This window comes from Cygnus olor, chromosome 2 (assembly GCF_009769625.2).
Source record: "Cygnus olor isolate bCygOlo1 chromosome 2, bCygOlo1.pri.v2, whole genome shotgun sequence".
Classification (NCBI taxonomy): domain Eukaryota; kingdom Metazoa; phylum Chordata; class Aves; order Anseriformes; family Anatidae; genus Cygnus; species Cygnus olor.
The window spans coordinates 71,162,165-71,183,798 of NC_049170.1; the positions used below are offsets into that span (position 1 = coordinate 71,162,165).

The window sequence follows — 21,634 nt, forward strand, 5'->3', positions numbered from 1 at the left end:
TTCTACCTGTCAGAAGGTAGGTCTGTCGCATTCAGGACTGCTTTGGTACTTTGTAGTCTGAAGCAGCTATTTCTTTCTTTTCCTTACACCGGCATGTGTTGGTGGGTTGATTCAGAAAGTTCAAGTGCTCCTGGATTTACTGGCATCATTTCTAAAACTGTTTACAGTGCTGAAACTGAGAAATCAGCCAGGGAGACAGGCTTTGCTGCAGGCACAAGGCCTGCTTACCCTGCCCTTGGCCAGCAGTTGCCGCAGCCTATGTAGATACACAAGCAGGACTTGCTTCCAGGGAATATAAACTGTGGACATCTGGCCTTTCTTCTGGAAGAGCAATCTGACAACTGTCATTCAGACAAAGCTCTCAGCACTGGCAACTCACAGTTTAGTTTGCCAATAGTATACCTCCAAGAAGGTCATGCTTTTGTTTGTTTCTTTCTTTTTTCTTGGAGAACAGTCATTTCAGGAATACCTGATATTTTCTGGAATGCTCAAAAAAATATGATTCAGAAACAAATTTCAGTAATGAATAACTGCAGTGGTAACACAGGGCAGATGTTTGAGGCTTTTTCAGTAGCATAGAAATTGCTTTATGAAACAGGTTTTGTCCAAAGTGTTTTAAGTGCTTATCCATGTAAATGGTGAGAGCAAGGTAAAAGCACCTCAGGTTCTTAAAAAGGCTGAAATGTGCAAGCTCATACAATTACTGCTCTAAAATGGCTATGGTGTCCTTCTTCTTCCCTATCAATTCATTTCCATCAAAAAACAAAAACAAAAACAAAAACAAACAAAAAAAACCACACACAAACAAAAAGCAAAAGTGGATAAAGGAAAGAAATAGAAGACCTTAGAAATTGGTCTTGGATTGAGATTAAATATAAAATTTGCCTTGGAGGGAGATCTTAGATAGTAATTGAGAAGAAGTTACAGTATTTTAATACTAAGTTGAGTACTTTTTGAGTATTTCTTCTGTATTTCTTTTTGTGAACTCAGTAAGAGTCAAATGGGCAGAAGAGGTGAGCATGTGTTAAGAAGGTTGATTTCAGTGCAGATTGAGATTTCCCATGTTCTTCCACAGTGTGCTGAGTTTGGTAAAAATCAAGTGGTTATTATACTTTTCTTAATGAAACAATAGCTTACTGTGCCAAATACTTCTACGTATGTTTAGATATATTCCATTCCCTGTCAAACAAGAAGAGGAGATACTGCCCTAAAAGAAGACCTACAATACCAGGATCTGTGCAAAAATGAAGAGGCTGGACACCACTGTCATAAACAATCTTGGTTTCTTGTGTTACTATGGCAAGAAAATGCCCAGGAAAGGTACATACATTTTTTTTTGTAAATTAACTACAATACTCTACAATACTCTGCCTTATAAATAAGCACAGTTGAGGATGGTATGTCTTTTGCCTAAATTATCTGGTGATGCTGGCCATTGGAGCTGTGTCCTCTCATCTGCTTGAAGGTGTTCTGTGTGCCCCTGGGTAGGGGTTATTGAGTCAGATTTTTTGAAGAACTTTGTTTCCATTTAGAAGTAGAAATAGGTAGCTGCCTTGTTGTGGACTTTTGTTCCTTCGATTTCACAGTGGTTTTTTTTGTTTGTTTTGTTTTGTTTTTTGATTTTGTTTTTTTCCCTCTAATTTAACTCCACTAGATGTTTCGCCATGTCTGTAGTTTGGAAATTACTACAGTCAGTTTTACTATGATGAATAAACTTGATTCCTGTTGTCTAAACCTTCCTGCATAAATTTCCTAGATGTTCTTAATGAAGGATTCACTATTTGTGAATAAGAAAGAGGGAGTAGTGCAAATTCTGAGAACTTCACTGAAACTCTAGCCATTTTTGATACTGAATGTGAAAGGCCCATAGTATACTACCAACATTGTGTCCAACACTGTAGTAATGTGCAAAAAGAGTCCATCTCTGCTTCCCACCTTTCAGTGTTTCCAATCTTTTTTTGAAAAAAAAAAAAAAAACACAACACACTCAAAAGTGGTGAAGTTGCACAAAAGATTTTGCTGTTGCTAGAAAAGGAAGGATAGAGAGAAATGTACTTCAGTTTGTTTCATCCAAGCCAGTGCTTTCAAGTTTGTTTGGTTGTTCTTAAACAAGTTTCAGAAAGTTTGTCATTGCCCCATGGTTAGACACATAGCCTGTTGCTTTGTGTCCCTGTAGCTGTTCTGAGGGTGTTATTGCCAGCAGAATAATATACTTAACGTTTTTTGGAGATTTTGGGCAAAGTGCAAAAGGGATCTGTCATGCCTTATTTTTCCTTCTTTTCTCCCCAAAGCATCTGGCTTGCCGTGGTGATGGAAAAGGTTGGTACATGGAAAATTCTGAGACCGACTGTCAAGAACAATAATTGTTTGAGATAGTGAAAAACAGTTTCAAGGTATTGTAAAGAGCTGGGGGAAGCTTTCTGGGAAGGGAATTGAAACAAGCCAAAGAGAAGTCTGGACTATTAAATTAATTAGCCTGTCATGAGGTTTTTGAAAGCAAAAATGGAGCTGTATTAGCATGTTGGCTTCATGGCAAGTGAGAGCTGGCTGGAGCCTGCTCATCTGCATGTAGTTTGGGGATGAATTAAAGTCTTAGAGCCCATGGGTTTTGTTGAAAAATGACATTTTGAAAGAAGCAAGTTGGCTGCTAGGAGTGGGAATCACAGCAGAGCCAAAATAAGCTTCATATTTCTTAACCCCTGTGTTACAGTGAACTCCAGATTTTCCCAGAAGATGTGCAAATGCAGATGCACTGAGCATTGTGAGCTGCCAGGTTTTAGTGAGAAGGGGAGAAGGAAAATAAACTACAGTTGTCCATTATGTAATACAGCTACGAAAAAGTTACTTAGACCTGCTAATATTTATAAGGAAAAGGAGGAGGCAGCTGTAGAATAAGGAAAAGAGCTAAAGATGTGAGTAAACTGAAGACTCAACCTATGACTTCAGTGTTTGGCAGAAGTCAGAAGAACAAATAAAGTACTGTGATGGTAGGGGGTTGGGGAAAAGAAAAGAGTCAAGAGTAGCATAAACAGCAAGTCTAGAGCTAGCGTGCTGTGCATTGTATTAGTAGGCATCAAGTGGAGTTTGTGGGAAAGGTAGATAACAGCAAAAGAAACTATGGGGTCTGAATGAAGGCAACCAAAAGATTTGCTATGCTCCAGTCATTTTTGTACTCTGCTGTGAATCGGATGCAGCTCCACAGGACGCTAAGGAAGAATGCTCAAAGACAAAATGCTAGGAGAGAACTAGGCCTTCTTTTTATTAGAAAAGATGCAAATTGTGATGCAAAAAAAATGTGATTTATGTGATTCTGAGTTTATGGGAAGCTGGAATCAAGGCCTGAGAAGCTAGCAAATTAAAAAGGCCCAAGGAGAAACAAAACCAAATCGAGGGGACTGCTTTTTGTCTCATGATTAAAAAATAATCATTAAGAAAGATGAACCTATTAAAATTAGGTAGAAAGTACAGTTTCCAGCAGCTTGTAGCCAACAATGCTCATGTTCTACTTTATGTATGTGTGAATAGGAGTTCAGGAGCCTAAACACCACAGGATTTGGGGTTTTGAAGAAATGCAGCGTGGTACCAGCTCCAGGCAGGTCAAGCTAGAAGGGTGCCAGGTTTCCAGCTCTCCTGCGTTCCAGTCAGTTCCGACTGACCCCTTCAGGTGGCAAATGGTTTTACACATTATTTCTAGGAGCTCTTCTGAGCTTCTGTAAAGTTCTGCCTCGGGGTTGCTGGGGGATAATGGTAACACAGTAAAGACGGCTGAAGGATGTTAAACATGTAGCTGGATACAGTGCTAATTGGAAAGCCAGGGAAGGATATAGTGCACAGCCTTTCAGGCTCTCCTGTTTCATAAGGTTTTTGCCCCTTCCCTCAGTAAACCTGAGAGACACCACTTTTTGTTGTTGTTTTTAATAATTTTGTCTTTCTGTATTGGTGTGATTTGATGAGGGGATATATAGTTCCAGCTGTAGAAAGAACACTGGCATTCAGATGAAATCTTTCTAGGCATGAAAAGCCTGTGCAGACCAAAAAAATGAACTAATTGCACTCTTCCATCCTCCGTTTAAAAAATAATTGTTTGTTTACAACACAGGACTTCAAGTAAAGCATGCCTGATATCTGCCTTCAGAGATCTTAAAACTGCTTGTGAAAGTTTCTCTCTCGCACATAATCTTGGACCCAGAACCTTTAAAGTAAAGCTCCTGAAGCTGTGCCAGCAGGGCCTGCATTGCAATTTTGTGAATGCTTCTGATCTTCAGAAGCATTGAATTCAGAAATTCTGCTGGAATAATACTGGGTCAATGTAACACAGGGATAAAATTGAGTTTAAAGTTGTCTTCATACAAAAGTATTTGGGTGAGTTGTAAAACAAGCAAAAAAAAAAAAAAGGAAAAAACATGGCTAAAACTCTTACAATGGGGAAAACCTTGTAAGCTTATTGGGTAAATTGTCCATGAAGAATATACATGTGAATATTGCATGTTATGCATTGTGTATGTACAACAGCTGTTTATGTGTTAGAAATATATTTAAAATAAGGGATTTTTAAAATTTTGAGCTAAGCAAAATTTATTTCCTGTTTGCTTTTACTGATAGCTGTGTGTCTAAACATCATGCTTACTGTTGGAAATATCAAACTTTTCTATCCTAGAGCAGTTCTAGGTTTATTAAATTACACAATTAAAAAAGAAAAAAAAAACATGGGGAGAAAATCTGTAGCTAAGATTTTGGAAAAGTTGGAGGTCATTTTGCATTGCGTCAGAGCCATGCAAGCTGTAATATGCTTGTCAGTTAAACTGGTTCAGGGTTGTTTACCCATTCTGGGCACCCAGCCAGCCTAACTTACAAAACTGCAATTATCATGATTGCTAGGAATAGTTCCACTTCTTGCCTTGGATTTCTTGTGCCTTGCTCCTTTTCTTCTTCAAGGAAGTCTTAAATTTTCCTGTCAGTTCTGAGGAGACCCTGATTTCCCCCTTAGGGGTTCCCACAGAGACAAGTCACGGGCTATCAAGCCTTGACAAATGCAGTCCTTCCACAGAGGGAGCAAGAGCCTCGCTTCTGGGGGTTGAATCCCTGCTGGCCCCAGGCAAGAAAGCCAAGTCTTGCTGCAGGAGACCCACAACCTTCAGGTTTTTTATGGTTTAACACAATCTCTGAATCTTTCTCACAGGCTGAGGTGCTTTGGCATTTGCCTTGTCCTCCATTTATGGCCACACCGTTTCTGTGGCAATTCCAGCAGTGGTTTGGTGCATGTGTTGAAGTAGTTTTCTGTGTCCCTTAACAAACCACAAACCAAAAGGAAAGAACTAGTACCAGGTGCAGGCTACCTAGCAGCTTTTGGGCTGCAAGTACTGTGAGGTTTGAAGGCTCTTAGGATAATGCAGTGTTATGTCAGTGCTTCTGTCAGGTTCCTAGAAGACTCCTTTCCACCTCCTCCCACGTGCGTGCCTCAGTTGGCTGTTTTGGCTAGACAAAGATGTGAAGCAGCTGGGCGTTAGTTATCAGGGAGAACATGTTGGAAGGGGCAGTTTCACGTTGCTGGTATGAGCTGGGGTCGTGGCTGCCTTAATGAGAAAGCCTGCAAGCTGGTGATAGTCTGTTTAGTGGGGAAACTCGTCAAGTCTGTAGCAAAGTTGTACTCTGATGGTTTATCATCAGTGATTTGCAGGGTCAAGTATGGCAGCAGTCGAGGCACTGTGCACAGACGCCTTCACGCAGTTCTTTGAGTAGAGCTCCTGTTGTACTTGATAGGAGAAACGGGTGTAAAAGAGCCTTATTCTCAGCTGTCATTCTTGCAAGGGAACTGCCTCTCTCTTTTTGTGCATTACATTTTTTTTTTTTTGTACATTCTGGATGTGTTCTTATTCTCCGTTGTCCATGTAAACAGTTTCAGTTTGTGATGAGGCAGTGGTCTGAGAAAATCCAACACTTATCTTGCTTGTGCCTTGTACTACTGGGCACTGTGTCTTCAGTGATAACACATTTCTGGGGAGTGTGCTGTAGGTCTTTCCCATTAGCACCGAAGATCTTCTCAGGCACAGTTCCTCTTCATTGGCATGAACTTAGAGGAACACCAGGAATGTCAGAGACAGGGAAATAATGGTGGCATGGCAAGTTATTGGGGATTACTGGCCAGAAATTTTCCTTCAGGGCACTTCCTGGGTTCAAGCCAATTTCTTGGGGTACAAAACTCTGCTGAGGATTTCCAAGGTCTCTGAATCTAAAGTCAGGGACTCTGTTTATCTTTTCCCAGAAATTGGCAAAATTATATTTTTATTTTTTTCCTCAGCTAATCAACCTGTCTTGGGGAACTTTTGGAAATTTTTTATATGGCTTATTTTTTATGTTATCTATGTATAGTGTTATGGACTGCGGTATTATTTGGTTGTTTATTTTTGAAAGTTTAGCAATGAAATTTGCTTTGCTTCATAGAAATTGGTGTCAAAACCTGACTTTTGTCTTCCCCTGGATGTACGGACATATTTCATTTATATCTAGAATGGAATTTTCTGTGTCAGCATAAAGGAACATGTAATTTCTTCATAAACACTCAGAAATGAAAGTGTGACTTCAGTTATTCTTAGATGCAGTGCAATGCTGACTTTACAGCTGCTTCTGTGGATGTTACAGCTCAGCTCTTGAGATCACAAAGTTCAGTCTGCAGACTCCTATTTTGACATGACTGGTCACGAGGCCTACAAAGCAAGCAAAAAAAAAACCAAAAACAAACAAAAAAAACCCCTCTTGTGGACATGGTTGCTTTCCTTTGCTTTCTTATTTTGATCCTCTTGATTCAAGTGCTTGTCTCGTTCAGAAGCTCCCAGCATTGCATACTTAGAATCGAAAAACCATTTCAGAACTTACGTTCAGGACTTGCCAAGTTTCTAGCTCTAATCCCCGTGGCTCTTTCTGAGCGTAGAGCCCAGAGAGAGGGCTGGAGAAAAGGAAGGGAAAAAATATGGACATGTGTCTGCCTTCTGACATTTGAACATAGCATGCTTCTATGACATAGCAGTCCTGTGCCACAGCAGACCTTACTGAAACCAACCCGGAAAGAAAACTAACTTATTTTGTCATTTTTACATCATGGAGTGCAAGCATGGTTTCTGTAGATGTGTGTGTTTTAGTTATTCCTGGCTTAGCAAGTTTTTTATTTTCTGTTTTTTAAATAATAGTGTTTGACTAAAGATTCCCATCCAACCTGATAAGGTAAGTGAATTTCAAATACATTTTAAGTGTGAGGAGCAGCATCTGCATTTCACGGAAGTTGCTACTGGCAGTGGCCAGTTGGCTTTGCACATGACTGGAGTGATGCTGAGGTGTGTGAGTGCCTGCTCCCACTGAGAAGGATGGTACTGTGAATGTGGTAAAAATTAATTGATAAGGAAGAGGCAGGGATGCTAAGCAAGACTTTGAAGAGTATTTATATTCTGGGCTTTGTCTAGCAATTGGGACATTTTGCTGGAGATGGAAGTATAGGATTATAATGAATGAGTCTCAGAAAGCAGCATTTAGGAAATACTGTTTTATTACAGCATTGTGAATTGACTTCTCACCTTGCAGTGTTATGTAGTCTTTCTATAGTGTGTTTGGTAAGTTATATCCAGAGGACATACACAGCAGGTAGTGTGAGCTGTTAGGTCTAATTTAACATATTTTACTGTCTTGTCCAGTAGCCAGTGTGGTTGCATTTCAGTATGATTGCCACAGGCGTTGCAGCTTGATTGATTAAGGCAGACCTCAGGGGAAAAAAAAGGCAAAATTTTTAGAAGCTGCTGAGTTAAAGCAATTTTTCAGGTATTATAAAAGGCATGTGTATTTGTTTTGTTTAAGTATTTCAATCCTGTTTATCCTTGAAGAAACAAATAAGACTTTTTCTTTAGGCTTTTTACTAGAGTAAAAGATGATCCCTGTCTTATCCAAAACACACAAGTCACTCTGTGTTCATCTCTATTCTGGGTGATTTGGTACCTTTTAGTACAAGATGTTGGGTTCTCAAAAGATTAAAGTATGTAGTGTTGCAGAGCCTGACGCTCTTGCAGCTCTAGCCATAGAGATCATTTGTGGATGATGTTTGTATCATTGGAAAATGAATACAAGTTTATTTTAGTTTTGTTTTCCCCACAGAAGCACACAATGGTTGAAGCTGGAAGAGACCTCTGGAGGTTGTTTGGTCCAACTCCCCTGCCCTGGAGCTGGCTGTCCAGGAGGCTTTTGAAGATCTCAAATCTCTCCAGGCAACCTGGGTCAGTGCTCAGTCAACCTGACATTGGAAAAAGTGTTCCCTGATGTTCAGATGGACCCTCCTATGTTTGTGCTCACAGCCTCTTGCCCTGTCACTGGACACCACTGAAAAGAGCCTGGCTTCATCTTCTATATACCCTCCATTCAGGTATTACTATACGTTGATGAATTCACCCCTTGGAGCCTTCTCTTTTCTCTGTTATCCCTCAAGCAGATATGAGGGTGGTTGAAGTCTCCCATGAGGACCAGGGACTGCAAACGTGAGGCTTGTTGTCTGCATGAGGTTAGGTGTAGGTACTCATAACGTACTCTACACTGATGGATTGAACAGGTAAATGTTCACCTGGCCTTTCCTCTAACACTAGGACTTAAGAAAGTGTAACTGCTATTCCTTTATTTCTTCACGCAGCTGTTCTAAGTACTTCCCTGCTCTGTCTTGGTGGTTACCAGTTTCCCTTATTTATTTTATTTTTCCCTGCACTGGAGGGGTAAGGAGGACCAAAAGAACTCCGTCACCATCACCTCATTTTGTATTGCACTTCAGAATCTTTGCATGTCAAACTGCTCTACATCCTGGTAGTGCCTCACAATGTTATTCTTTTTTTTCTTTATTTCCCTGCTTGTGTTTGAAAGTCTGGCATATGACAATCCACCAGTCATGTTCCTCAAGAGTAAAAAAAAAAAAAAAAAAATCAGTGACCTGTAACTGCAGTATTCTCTAGAGAAATGTGAGCAGCTGTTCAGAACAGGTATATGACATGGTGATCTTACGCCATACAGGGGCTCTCATCCTGATAGCTACAGCTTCCTTTGGAAAGGAAAATTTACCTGTGTGCCGTCTTCAGTAAAACAGCTCTCATGCTGCATGATCTAACGTTGCCAACTCAGCCTCTGATATAGCACTGTAAGACTGCCTGAGTGTTGACAGCTGCTGGCAGTTCCTTAGCATGGAAATTCATAAGGCTAACTGTAATTGAGTTGAGCGGTATCACCTTCCTCCTACTCTCATCAAAGGTGTACTTGTCAAAGCCCAGATGAACATGAAGTACCTCAACTTCCCACCAACAAGCCAGGTAGGTTATTGGCTCAATTCATTGAAGAGCATCTCTCCCATCCACTCAGCCAGAAATGTTTTGTTTGCTGCCCTGTTCCCTAGATGTTTGCAGTCCTATTTTTCCCCACTGTTTGGATAAAGTATGAAATAGTGGAGCTATAACTGCTTGCTTTTGCACTGATGTATTTCAACACCTTTTTCAATTGCTTTCAAGTAAGCCTAGCTTTAACAAAAGGATCTCACCTAAAAAGGTGATTAAATTCTTCTGCTTTTTTTTTTTTTCAGAACAATAATGGTGCGGTTTCTGGAGCACAGAGAAGTACCCTTTAGCAACATCAGCAATCCAGTGAAGGACTCCTTGAAGGAAACTGCTTGAAATCCACGCTTTAGGCAAATTAGGAACTTGGAACAAAGAAAAGACCTCGAGGTAAGTTCAGCTTTTGAAATTAGCCCCAAATACCTTTTGTTGTAGGTTAACTTATCTAGAGCTAAAACCTTGCTATATTTTCTGTTTTTCTCAAAGTAACAAATCAAGAGAAGATGTGGCTTAGTGTATGCAGGTGGCTTTCCAACAGTTCCAAGTACATCCAAATCATGTCTTTCTGGTACTGTTTCTTGACCAGGAGAAAAGTAACTATTTAATTCCAAAAATAAATTTGATTATAATGGAACTTTTTGTGAGGTAAATATACACTAAGGCCTGTCCAGTCCAATTGCCGGTATTTAACCCTTTCCTGTTTGCTAGTGCCTGTGATAGTACCTACTTCAGGAAAATTAGAATGTCCCAGAGAGATTCCTACACTGTACTATTAAGGTTTCTGTCATACTTTGATATTTCAGCACCAATACCGACAATTGCCTTCTCATGTGTCTCTAGTGAATTCTGAATTCCTTACAGAGCATAGATTGTGTAGTACAGTAAAGCACTTAAAGTAGCAGACAGTCTTGACAGGAGCCTTAGGGGTCAAGACTGAGCCAGGCTAAAGCTAACTCAATTTTGTATTCCAGTACCATCTTTCCAAATTCTACTAACCATTGGCTAGATGTCTGACACCCAAGCAGGTTTTGTAATTTGTCTTCGTGCCTGAACGATGAAAAAAGGTAGGAAATTTTCTTCCTTGTTTAAAAAAAAAAAAAAAAGAAAAAGAAAAAACACAAAAACACCACATGGAAGTTCTCTCAGACATTCAGAAAGATGTTGTTTCTATGTTCTTAGTACCTGGGTCCAACAACCTGTGAGGCTCCAAAATTCTCCAAGAACAAGTTTTTTGCATGCCAGCACATCAGTACTAGAATCAGCGTAGAAAAGCCATCTTAAAGTGCAACTGCTTTTGTGAAGTTGCAACTCCAAAGTGCCTTAGAAGTTAATGCTGGCTTCAGCAGTCTTTCCACCCTTGTCCTTGAGCCCAATCAATCCCTTGTGGCTGCAGCTGCATTTAAGGACCAGAAGCTAAATCTGATTCTTCAGGCTGATTTATCTATGCAGTACTGCAAGTTTGTGTAGAACAATACACGCATCAGCAGTGAAACAGGCTAAACAAAGACCTGACTTCTGTGAGGAAAAGCACTGAAAACACTAATTTTAAAAGATCTTGAGTCACTTTATATGATCTCATGATTGATTGAGTGCTATTAGAAGGCCATCATTTTGCTGTCTTTGTTCTGTTATGGTTTTCTAAAAACTAAACTAGTCTTAATGTTGTTCCATTCAAATATAGGGTCCTCAGTTGTCTGAGTTGGAGGACTTCTATTTTTTTTTTTTTTTGACAGCAGCTGAAAGTAAAATTCTGTGTTACTTATTAGATATTTGATGGAAAAATCTTCACACGGTTGCCATGTTTCCTCACAAATGCCTTTTTTTTTTTTTTCCTGAAGTGTTTGGAAACCTGTAAACCCTTCAGAAATCATTAATAGAATTAAAGCTCTATAAGAAGAGACGGACACAGAAGATTCACATACCTGCAACTATTGGAGGTATCTCTTGTGGACCGACAGCGCAGCAATTCATATTTCAGGGGAATCTGAAAAATAGGTACACTGCATTTTACTTCAGTACCTGATGCCTACCTTGCTGGATGGGCCTCTCCTGTTGGGTAAGATGTTCAGTTTACATTGCTTACACATATTCATCTTAAAGACAGAGAAATAAAAAAAAAACCTGCCCTGTTTACTCCCTATATGACCTCTTCAGTACAAATGCCTTAGTAAGGCATTACTGTTTTACTATTTCTGCTGAATGCTTCTGATCTTAAATGAAAACATCCTCAGAACCTCCACAGATCAGTTGTGCGTATCAGTAACAATTGCACACTGAGGATAGTTCCTGACCTATACCTAAGAGAACTGGACAGTATTTTCCTAAAGAAATTATATCCCTGTAGTCCAATATATAGAAAAGTACGTCATTTATGAATGACAGCATATTTTAATAGTGTACAGTTAGTTACTGGTTCTAATATAAAGGTAGGGCAATTGCGCAGTGACACAGCTATGTAGCTGTGGCAATGACTGTATACGAATTGGTCTGAAGTAAGGACTTTTTCCAACTTATTCACAGCTTAATATGCAAATTGAGTCATAGTAACAGCCTGACTGATCGTAACAACACAAAATGAAGCAAATGGAATTATTTTTTTCATTTGAATTGCCTACATGTTCAACTGATATAATTCTTCTAAATATTTCCAGATCTAGTCGCCTGTTTCAGTGAAATTTATTCATGGTTAAGAACAGCATAAATAATCCTCAAGCTGAAATAGATGCAATCTATGCCCAAATTCTTCTTCAAGGTGCCAGAAAAGCGATGTGAATATCAACTTGAGTCAAACTCAAAAACGTTTAACGTTACAGAACTTTGTGTAATGTATCTTTCTCTCTCCCTTTCAATATAATCAAATTCGGGTAAGGAATCCTCACTTTCTTTACCACAGAATTATTGGGAAGATGATACATTCTTAAGAGATATGAAAGAACATTCAGTAATTTTTCTGCAAACTGTAACAAAACAATTAAGAATCAAATGACTTCCTGAATGTTGTCTTCCTATCTACCTTATCTAAGAGAAAACATCTATATAGTTTGAAACAATAAATTAATTTTCAACATTTCAATGGAAACTATTAAGAGTTTATATACATTTGACAGAATAAAACCTTAATATTTAAGGAAGTCTCTAATTTGCAACATTTAAGCACCTCTTCCTTTTAAAATCAGAACTGTCTTTGAAAAATACAACTATATGAGAACCGCATTTAAAATGTGTTAAGAAATATTAGTTTTATTTAACCAGTTTTCACAGCTGAATATTTATTCTATAAAAACTTTACAGATTGTACAGTTTATATATAGTTCAAACTACTAGAACAAAAAAGTAGGTCCCACAGATGCAAAAATACTGTACCAATCCAAGGTAAAGGCAGATTTACACACTGTACAGCTCTCCACTGGGAAGGGGAGGTGGGTCAGTTCCAAGTTAAAAACTTCAAAACTGTACAAAAATAAGGTTTGATTTCTTTTTCATTCTTCATAATACATTCAATAAGATTGCAAGCACAGATACCCAAGTAATAATAGATATCTGCAGTCAGGAATCAATAACCACTCCTGAAAGGAATGCAAAATAGGTCTATTTACACAGGGCACTCTTTTACACCATACTGTATATAGTGTATATTTAAAATAATAAAAAAGCATAGACAAAGAACATTAAACATCTAATATAAGGTAGTTTTTTTAAAAGTTTTTTTTTACTTAATAGTGTGCCAAAAGAATTTTAACTTATTAAATAATATATTCTAAGTGACCCTAAAATTTATGAACATAAAATGCATTTTTGGTGTAATACATCAATTAAACCAGCAAATATGAAAAAAATGTATATAAAGTAGTATTCTCACCCAGCAACAGAAGCACTTATGTAGTTATTAAAAAAAAAAAAAAGAAAGAAAAAACAGAGGCTATTTAAAAACCCACTAAAACTAACTTATAACTTAGGATATTCATACGTAGATATTCAGTGATTCACTAATACTGCAAAACAAGCTTTTTTTTGTCTTTTTTCCTTCCCCTTCCACTTCCCTCATTCCCCTTCCCCAAGAGACAGTGGTTTCTTCATGCTGTCTGGGTAAGAATTAAACATATTCCTGCCACTTTCTACCCACCCCTCTATATCTCCCCCTCAAAAAAAGCATAGAGTGTTTTCTTGGCATTAATCCTGAGCACGCTCTCTTTTGGGGGATTTTTGTGATTTAATCTTTCTGGAGTTCAATTCTGAAAAAATTTAGAGTGTTCCATTATTTGAGGTATGTCAACCTTCTTCTGAGACAATGCCTTATATCTGAGCTGATTTGTTGGGCAGTGAAAGTAAGGGCTGGCTAATACCCGTTTCAGTTCTGTATTCTAATGAAAAAAGAAAAGCGTTATTCCAGACTTCCCTGCCACACAGAAAATAAATGCAACACCATTCACTTTTTAATCCATTCTCTATTTGATACAGTACTAGCCAAAGATAACAAAAACTATAGCCTTTAAAGAGATGTTTGGTAGTGCACTCTATCATTTTTTAGCTTCTTGTGTGTGTGTGTGTTTACATACACACTCTCACACATTACATTATATATATATATATATAAAAGTGTATATATATATATATATGCACACACACACACATTATGTATGTGCATATATACATGTAACAATCAGGGAGAAAGGAGTTTTGTTCAAATTTAAGTGATACAGTACTTTTAAACCCCTTGACAATAAAAGGTGTGTGTGTGTGTGGGGGGGGGGGGTCCACTGCTGTTCCCAAGCTGAGCAAGGGGTGAGTTTATATAGGATTTTAAATGGGCATATGTTGTTTGCCCTGATGTCCAAGAAATACAATTCCAGTGTCAATGGGCATCTCATCAGAACTCATCAATTTTCCTCTGCAGGTATTTTAACATTGAGTCCATCCCTTGTGCTGAGCCCCAGATTTTCTTCAAAACTTCACACTCCTTTTCATTTGCTTGTTCCAAGTCCACCTTCATGATATTACGTACTAAAGCTTTGGATTCTTCAAGTACCTAGGTGAATAGAGAAGAGAGTTTATTCAGTATTACACGAGAACACAGCAACTTGTGCATTCACAGTTTTGTACAGACAGAGCCTGAAGTTGATTATAAATTTAATCAGTCTTATCACTTATCAAGCTATTCACATACTATAACCCTAAGGACCCTTGCTCAGAGTCTCTCAGTCATACACAATTTCCTTTATCTTATACCAACACAACTTAATAAGGCACAAAAATACTGCCATTATGAAAATAGTAACCATAAATACACACACATATATACATGATTTTATACTGATAGCTAGAGAAAACGCCAACTCCACTTTGGTGAAGGCCAACTATAAAACTATTAACCAAAACTGCCCTAATAACCAGGCAGACATTGACACAAATAATAGTATCTAAAATAGCACAAAAAAAAAATCTCAAGTTTGCTTCTTCACTTAGAAGACTATTATTCTGTTTCAAAGTCCAACATCTCTAAATGCACAGAACAGTTGATTTGTACTTTCTCTTCCCATTAAAAAAAAAGCATCAAATTTTGGTAGTTCCAGCTGTCTTGTGCAACTGCCAGTAGCGCACAAAACCATGAATGCCTATGCATCATTGGTAAAACTGTAAGTTCAGCCTAATGACAAAGGCTACATTTCTCTATGCTTACAAATATTTCTTTAAGTTACCAATTTCCTTAATAATTTAAATCACAACTCAAGATATCATTTTGGTTCAGTCCTCAGGGCAACTGTTTCTTATGTTAATTAGGGTAAGTTGGATTTACATGCCATACCATTGATACTTCAATTAAAAACTGAAAGCATATGTATATATTTTTTAAAAGTATATTTTTAAAGAGTCCAATGTTATTTTATGTTCTTAACCACAATATATTAGGGCATATGATAAAGAGAAGTCAGATTCTTTTTTAAAAAGAAAAACAACACACAAGATATGTTCAAATGTTAAAATCAAATGTTAAGAGGTATTACTATTTCTAAAATGTGGTCCTCATGTCATGAAAACTTTTTTTTTTTTTAAGGAGGACATGATGATGTAAGTCTAATAATAGGTAAATTTTAATTTATCTAATTATAAAAAGCCTTATTGTTAGAAAATAAAGGCACTTACAACTGAATTACATGTGACAAGTTCCTTAATTCGAACCATTACTTCTTGTGTGAATGTTGCTGGCCAAAACACTTGAGAGACGAGTCCTTTGGCACAAGCTTCCTGCGCAGTCAACTTCCTCCCACTGAACAACATTTCATTGGCCTGAAGGGATAAAAAGTTACTTCTGGTATGAAATGTAATGAGACAAAACTCTTTAAAAGAAAAATGCTCAAAACAAATAAGGAAAATGCCTGCACTATTTTTGAAGTACTTTGATTACGGCTCTTCCAACGTCTAATTATTAAAGACAAAGACTTGCCTACAGATGATCTGGTCAGTGCTATTGACTATACTACTTCAATAGTTATAAAAATACAGACGCCTATGACTAGGCATGAAAAGCATAAATATCTTTTGTCATTTCCTAGTCATGAGTGTTCATAAGCTCCAGCTTTCTTGGAGTATTTCAGAGTTGATTAACTGTATATGCAGGAATATGTTACACTGCCTGACAGGCCTGTAAAGTGATACTGAAGTCGCTTGCCTTTTATAATAGCACTAGTTGCAGCAACTAAATCTTTCCTAAAAAATCTACATTATCTGTAAATTATAAAGATAAGCCAGTTTTGGTAGTAGACCTCCTGGGAACCGACAGTCTTGGAAGGAGCGCAAAGTTAAATATTTTGCAGCTTTTTTTTTTTTTTTTCAAATAATGAATATTTTTGAAGTCTAATTATATGGTATATTTTGAGCCCATCTCAAATGTCTCCAGCGCTATAGTATTTCATTTACGATGCAGCATTTGAAATAGCTGGCTCATCTTAGAATTCAATGTACAAAACCCACTGAAGGGAACAGGATATAATCCAATTTCTGTTCAAATTCATAGAAAATATTCCCATTTATTTAGAAGTTCAACAGTGAAGTGAAATTATTTCTAAATAGCAGCCTTACTAAAAACCAAAACCAACCAACCAAAAAAAAAAAACAAAACCCAAACCCACACAAAAAAGAAAACCCACTTATTTAAAAGACCTTACACACAGTTTAAAAGCATGTATAAAGGTATGGAATAGAGTAATACATTGTATGCAGTTATCTCTAGTTCTGTAAATTTTTTTGATTTGCAATCACACTCTTCACTATTTAACAGCTTCCCTGTTAAAATATCACCCTGCAACCATTTATGCTTATGCTTTAATTCTACCTTTTGTGACATTTCATAAACACCTAAACTTTTTATTTGCTGTGACATTTGCACAGAAAGAGCCAGTGAAGATTAAAAACTCAGAGCAATTGTCAACCTTGAAAAATCAGTTTTACTGTTTTTTAAATGACTGATTTACATTGAAAATATGACAAAGCCATCACTGGACACTTGGAATATGGGAAATGAGGCTGTTAGAGAAATCTAAGCACTCAGCTGTCTATTATTTGCCCCTTTGTAATGAAATACAAAACCTGCATTCTGGCAGCAGTTTGGTTACTGACTCCTAGTCCATTAGAGGCTTGTATAAAGAGATAATTCTTACGATTTTTTTTACATAACATTTATTAGATCTCTCATAACTTAATATGGAAAATTGTGATTCACATTTATTATTATTATTTAAAAGTCAAACCAAAGGCATAAGTAAGTTATATATCCCTGTAGTTATACTTTCTCTGAAAGGTTCCAGCAAACACAAGTATCACAACTACGCCTTCTACTTTTCCGAATTATTTATGAATGATACTGACTTGAAACACTAGCCAAAGATCAGTGATATACACAAGTTTGACTGAAAAATAAGAATAGCTTTTCCTAGGGAAATTGAGGAAAAAGTCCAAAATAATTTCAAAAGATATTTGGTATTGATGATCAAAACATGAAGTCAATCTACTGGGAGTAAGGAAACTCAGAAATTTTAAGTCAGCTGGTCAGTTACATTTTCTTCACAAGCACCTTTGGTAATGAGGTTAAAAAATGAATGCTAGAAAACCTTTTTTTTTTTTTTTTTTTTATTTCTAAGACTCATTTCTCTTGAATATGAAAACAACAAATACTAGCGGTGCAGTTATCTGATTTTTGCAAGCTGTAATGCAGCGTTAGCAGAAAACCTTACATGAAATGAGCACTCTCATTAGCGTTTTCAGTTGACAGATTTTGAAGGGGAATGTTTCGCTCCAGCTCTTGCTTTTGATCTACATACAGTGTATGCTGGAGACCCACTACTAAACAAGTTTTAGTCATCTAATCATGCCCTCTATCTGTGGTGAAATTTAACACAGTTGTTGCTTGCTTTCCAAGAAATATAATACAGCAATAGAAATGAAGATGATAAAAATAATTAATACCGCATTCTCATTAACAACTCTTATTTTTCTATTTAGTTTGTCTTTCTCCTTCCACTGTGAAATCGTCATGCTTCACTGGGACATCCGTTGGTCTCAGTTTCCCTCTTTTACAGCAAGTGCCTTGAGGCTCACGTGCAGCCTCCCGTGCAAGCCCACAGGCTCTAGCTGCCACGGAGCACCTCAGCTCTCCCATGCTCCCGGTACAGTTGAGAGGCAGCTGGTCTCTATAGTGCTCAAGATCCTGGCTTTGATGTAAACTATAGACACTAGGAAACGTGAATCCCTTATGACTGGCAGAAAAGCTTATGTCATACTGCCACGTGTGCTAAAGATTGACACAAAAACCCAGCGTGTGAAACTTGATCACACAGCTCCTGTGCTTTATGGCCAGGACCAAAAAAACACAGCAAGAGCTCCACAGCAGGTACGCAATAACATAGCTCCCAAAACAGCCTGCACAACCTCTATTATAGATTGCTTTCAGAACTCAAAAGCAAAGTTTAAGAATCCTTCTGAGATTCCTGGTATTCCCAATATAGAGTCAGTTTTGAATCCTGAGGTCTGGGCTTTAAATTTCCTGCAGTAATGAACTTCATGTCAAACATGTTCTGTGAAGAAAAACTCTATGACAGACTGCTAAACAACCAAGATTAACTCAGTCAGGAAAAATATTTCCAACAAGCTTGCCACTGAACATTTCTACATAGTTGCTGCTTATAAAAAGAACGCACTGAAACTGACTTAAAGTGTGGGACTTTCTCTAATACATTTACAGGTAGCACTGGAAGCTTTACATATAAGTCTTCAAATTTAAGAATGAGAGCACTCACAAAGGCACATGAAAGAGTATACTAGGGAAGAGCTTCTTGTGTTTTCATACAGATTCTGAAGAAAGAAAAAGTAACAACCACAAGTCTCTGAAGGACGGGGATGGATGGAACGGATGGATGAATGGATGGATGAATGGATGGATGGATGGCCAAATAAAAAGGGAAAGGAACAATCAGTAGTTTGTAGCACGCTTAAAATATTAAAGATACTCTTACAACTATTAATCTCAGTTACCTTTTTCTGTTCTCTTCTAATTACTAAATCTAGACATCACACAATTAGTTATAAGATCTGTTCAAACTGATGCTTTTAATATATCAAAATCTGTATTTTTAAATCAATAAATGCCTATAGGGAAAAACTGGATTTTTATTATAAACTATAATTTAGGAACAAACATATAGCTGCAAGCACTTGTTTCATACTGTTACTCTTCAGTTTTAATTAGAATGGGATGTAGGTCTCAGCTTTCAAGGAATGCAGCATAAAAATAGTAAACAACATGAAAATAACGTAGGTAAGAGATTTTTAAATAGCTTTTTTGTTACATTTGATTTTTTCATCTAATTGGAAAGCGAGAAAAAAGAGAAACTTAACACGTGGCTTATAGCTTTAGCAACAATGCAAAGTACAATCAGTTACTTCAACCCAAAATTACTGTAAATACAGAGTACAAAACTTAAATAAATCACGAGGGTGATTTTGACTGTTACCTGCATAACACGCTCATATTAAGTATCAGCAGAGGTCTACAAAGAAGGGAAGTTCAACACGACTTCTTGAGCATAATGGGTGCACGAAAGCTGAACTGCCTATTTTGCAAACTAGCACGAGACTGCTGATAGCTGGTGGTACAGGGCCTGCTATGTAAGTGCAGGCCAGCCCACTCCTGCTGCTCCTTGGTGCTGTGCTGAGTGCAGGACACTGGTGACTGGGCCTCACAAGGCACCAGCAGGGAACGGGTATCTGGACAAGCATCTTCCCCTTCTGCCACTGTCAGGGCTAAAGGGGGCCCAGGACGTGGGATTAGGTCCCATGCCTTCTGGTTTGTGCACTCACTTGTAAACTAAGTTGTAACAGCATGGAGCTGAGTAACTACTGGTTTCTCATGAAAGGTTTTCAAGAGAGAAAGAAAAATAAAAGACAGCACAGCAAAGGTTAAAAGGTCTTGAAATCACTTTGGATAAATTTTCACAATGGCATTGTGAGGCTGTCATCCCCTACCCTGCAAGCTACTTACAGAAGCCAGGCCCATTATCCGGGGGAATGTAAGGGATGAACATCCATCTGGACTTTGTCCAAAAGTAGTGTACGGTGTCTGAAACCAAGCCTTCTCATTAGCCCAAACCACGTCACACAGAGGCAATATAGATGCTCCAAGTCCAATGGCTGGGCCATTTACTGCTACAATAATAGGCTTCTTAAACTGAATAAAAGTATTCACAAAATTCCTGAAAAGAGGAAAAAAAAAAAAAAAAAAACATGCACTCATATTAAAAGCAAAATATACCAGTCCTTGAGAACTCAGTAATAATTCATCTCTGCAGTAATGTCACTTTCAAAACCAACCTGATAATAGCCTGCTCTGACATGACCTGGGGAGAGCAGCACATATTGTCTACCTAGACCTCAGAAAGGCTTCCATCGCTGCCTCCATAAAACCCTCATAAGGAAGCTGATGGAGTATGGACTCAATGAGCAGACGGTGAGGTGGACTTGAAAACTGGCTGAATGACTGGGCCCAGCAGGTGGTGATCAGTGGAACAAAGTCTACTTGGAGGCCAGTTACCAGTGATGTATCCTGGGAGTGCGTACTGAGTCCAACCTGTTCAGCATCTTCATTCATGATCTGGACAGTGGGTTTAGTATAACCTCAGCAATTTTGTTGACGACAAAAACTGGGAGGAGCAGCTGATATGCTTGAATGTTATGCTGCCATCCAGAGGAACCTCTGCAGGCTGGAGAAATGGGCTGACAGGAGCCTCTCAAATGGAAGTGCCAAGTCCTGCACCTGAGGAGGAACAGCCCCAGGCACAGGTGTATACTGGGGGTGCAACCAGAAGAAAAGCAGCCTGGCAGGAAAGGACCTGGTGGTCCTGGTGGACACCACATTGAGCACTTGCCTTGTGGCAAAGGAGGCTAATGGTATCGTGTGCTGCATTAGGAGGAGCGTCACCAGCAGGTCAAGGGAGGTGATCCATCCCCCCTACTAAGCACTGGGATCTTGTGTCCAGTTCTGTGCTCCCCAGTAAAAGAGAGATGTGGGTATACACAACAGGGTCCAATGGAGGGCCACAAGCCTGATTAAGGGACTGCAGCAAATTTCCTATGAGGAAAGGCTGAGAGCTGGGACTGTTGAGCCTGGAGAAGAGAAGGCTTGCAGTGGGGTGGATCTTACCGATATGTACAAACACCTGAAGTGAGGGTGCAAAGAGTACAGAGCCAGACTCTTCTCAGTGGTGCCCAGCGCCAGGACAAGAGGCTGTGGGCACGAACTGAAACACAGGAGGTGCCATCCAAACATCAGGGAGCACTTCTCTACTGGCAGTGTGACTGAGCACAGGCACAGATTACCAGTGAGGTTGTGGAGTTTCCTTCCTTGATACAGAAGCATTTGTGGTATATTCCTGTGCCTCACAGCCCCCTCTTAGATGATGTGCTATGCTATTAAGTTACAAATGTGTGTTCTCATCCTCACTGACACAAAGACAGTTCATTCCAGAACTGTTAAAGTATGGATACTTAGGTGTTTCTCTGCTCTGAAACACTAAATATCTTTGAGATATTCTTAGTAAAAATACAGATATGAAACGTGGATGGGAGAATTTCAATACCTCAAAAGAAAGATGCTGCTTAGTTAATAGCTATCACATATAATGATAAAGTTGTACATATTTAGTGCAAGCACATGACTCTTAAATTCTGAGGCCTGCTTAGAATACATTGTACATCATACAGTTGAGTCAGCACCTGTGAAGCAATCCTGTGTTCTGAATGAC

General features: G+C 38.4%; 1 protein-coding gene and 1 long non-coding RNA gene across 9 annotated transcripts in view; one reads left to right on the forward strand and one right to left on the reverse strand.

Moving 5' to 3' along the window:
• The first annotated feature begins 1,640 nt into the window (after window positions 1-1,640).
• The window catches only part of LOC121066417, a 35,114-nt gene continuing 15,120 nt past the window's right edge, over window positions 1,641-21,634 (forward strand). The window contains exons 1-5 of one of the 7 annotated variants that reach the window (XR_005817748.1): window positions 1,641-2,393; window positions 8,137-8,584; window positions 9,593-9,734; window positions 9,831-11,400; window positions 11,996-13,484. This is a non-coding gene — a long non-coding RNA (uncharacterized LOC121066417). Of the gene's footprint in view, window positions 2,394-4,638; window positions 8,585-9,592; window positions 9,735-9,830; window positions 11,401-11,995; window positions 13,485-21,634 lie in introns of those variants that run through there. The other 6 variants (XR_005817745.1, XR_005817747.1, XR_005817751.1 and 3 more) reach the window with 6 other exon arrangements.
• Window positions 12,562-21,634, reverse strand: part of CDYL (chromodomain Y like) — a 105,881-nt gene continuing 96,808 nt past the window's right edge. For both annotated transcript variants that reach the window (XM_040549907.1, XM_040549908.1), the window contains 3 exons: window positions 19,876-20,086; window positions 15,486-15,629; window positions 12,562-14,370 (listed from right to left, as the gene is read on the reverse strand). In XM_040549907.1, the coding sequence (XP_040405841.1) occupies window positions 14,212-14,370; window positions 15,486-15,629; window positions 19,876-20,086 (514 nt within the window). In that variant the 3' untranslated portion in view covers window positions 12,562-14,211. The remainder of the gene's footprint in view (window positions 14,371-15,485; window positions 15,630-19,875; window positions 20,087-21,634) is intronic.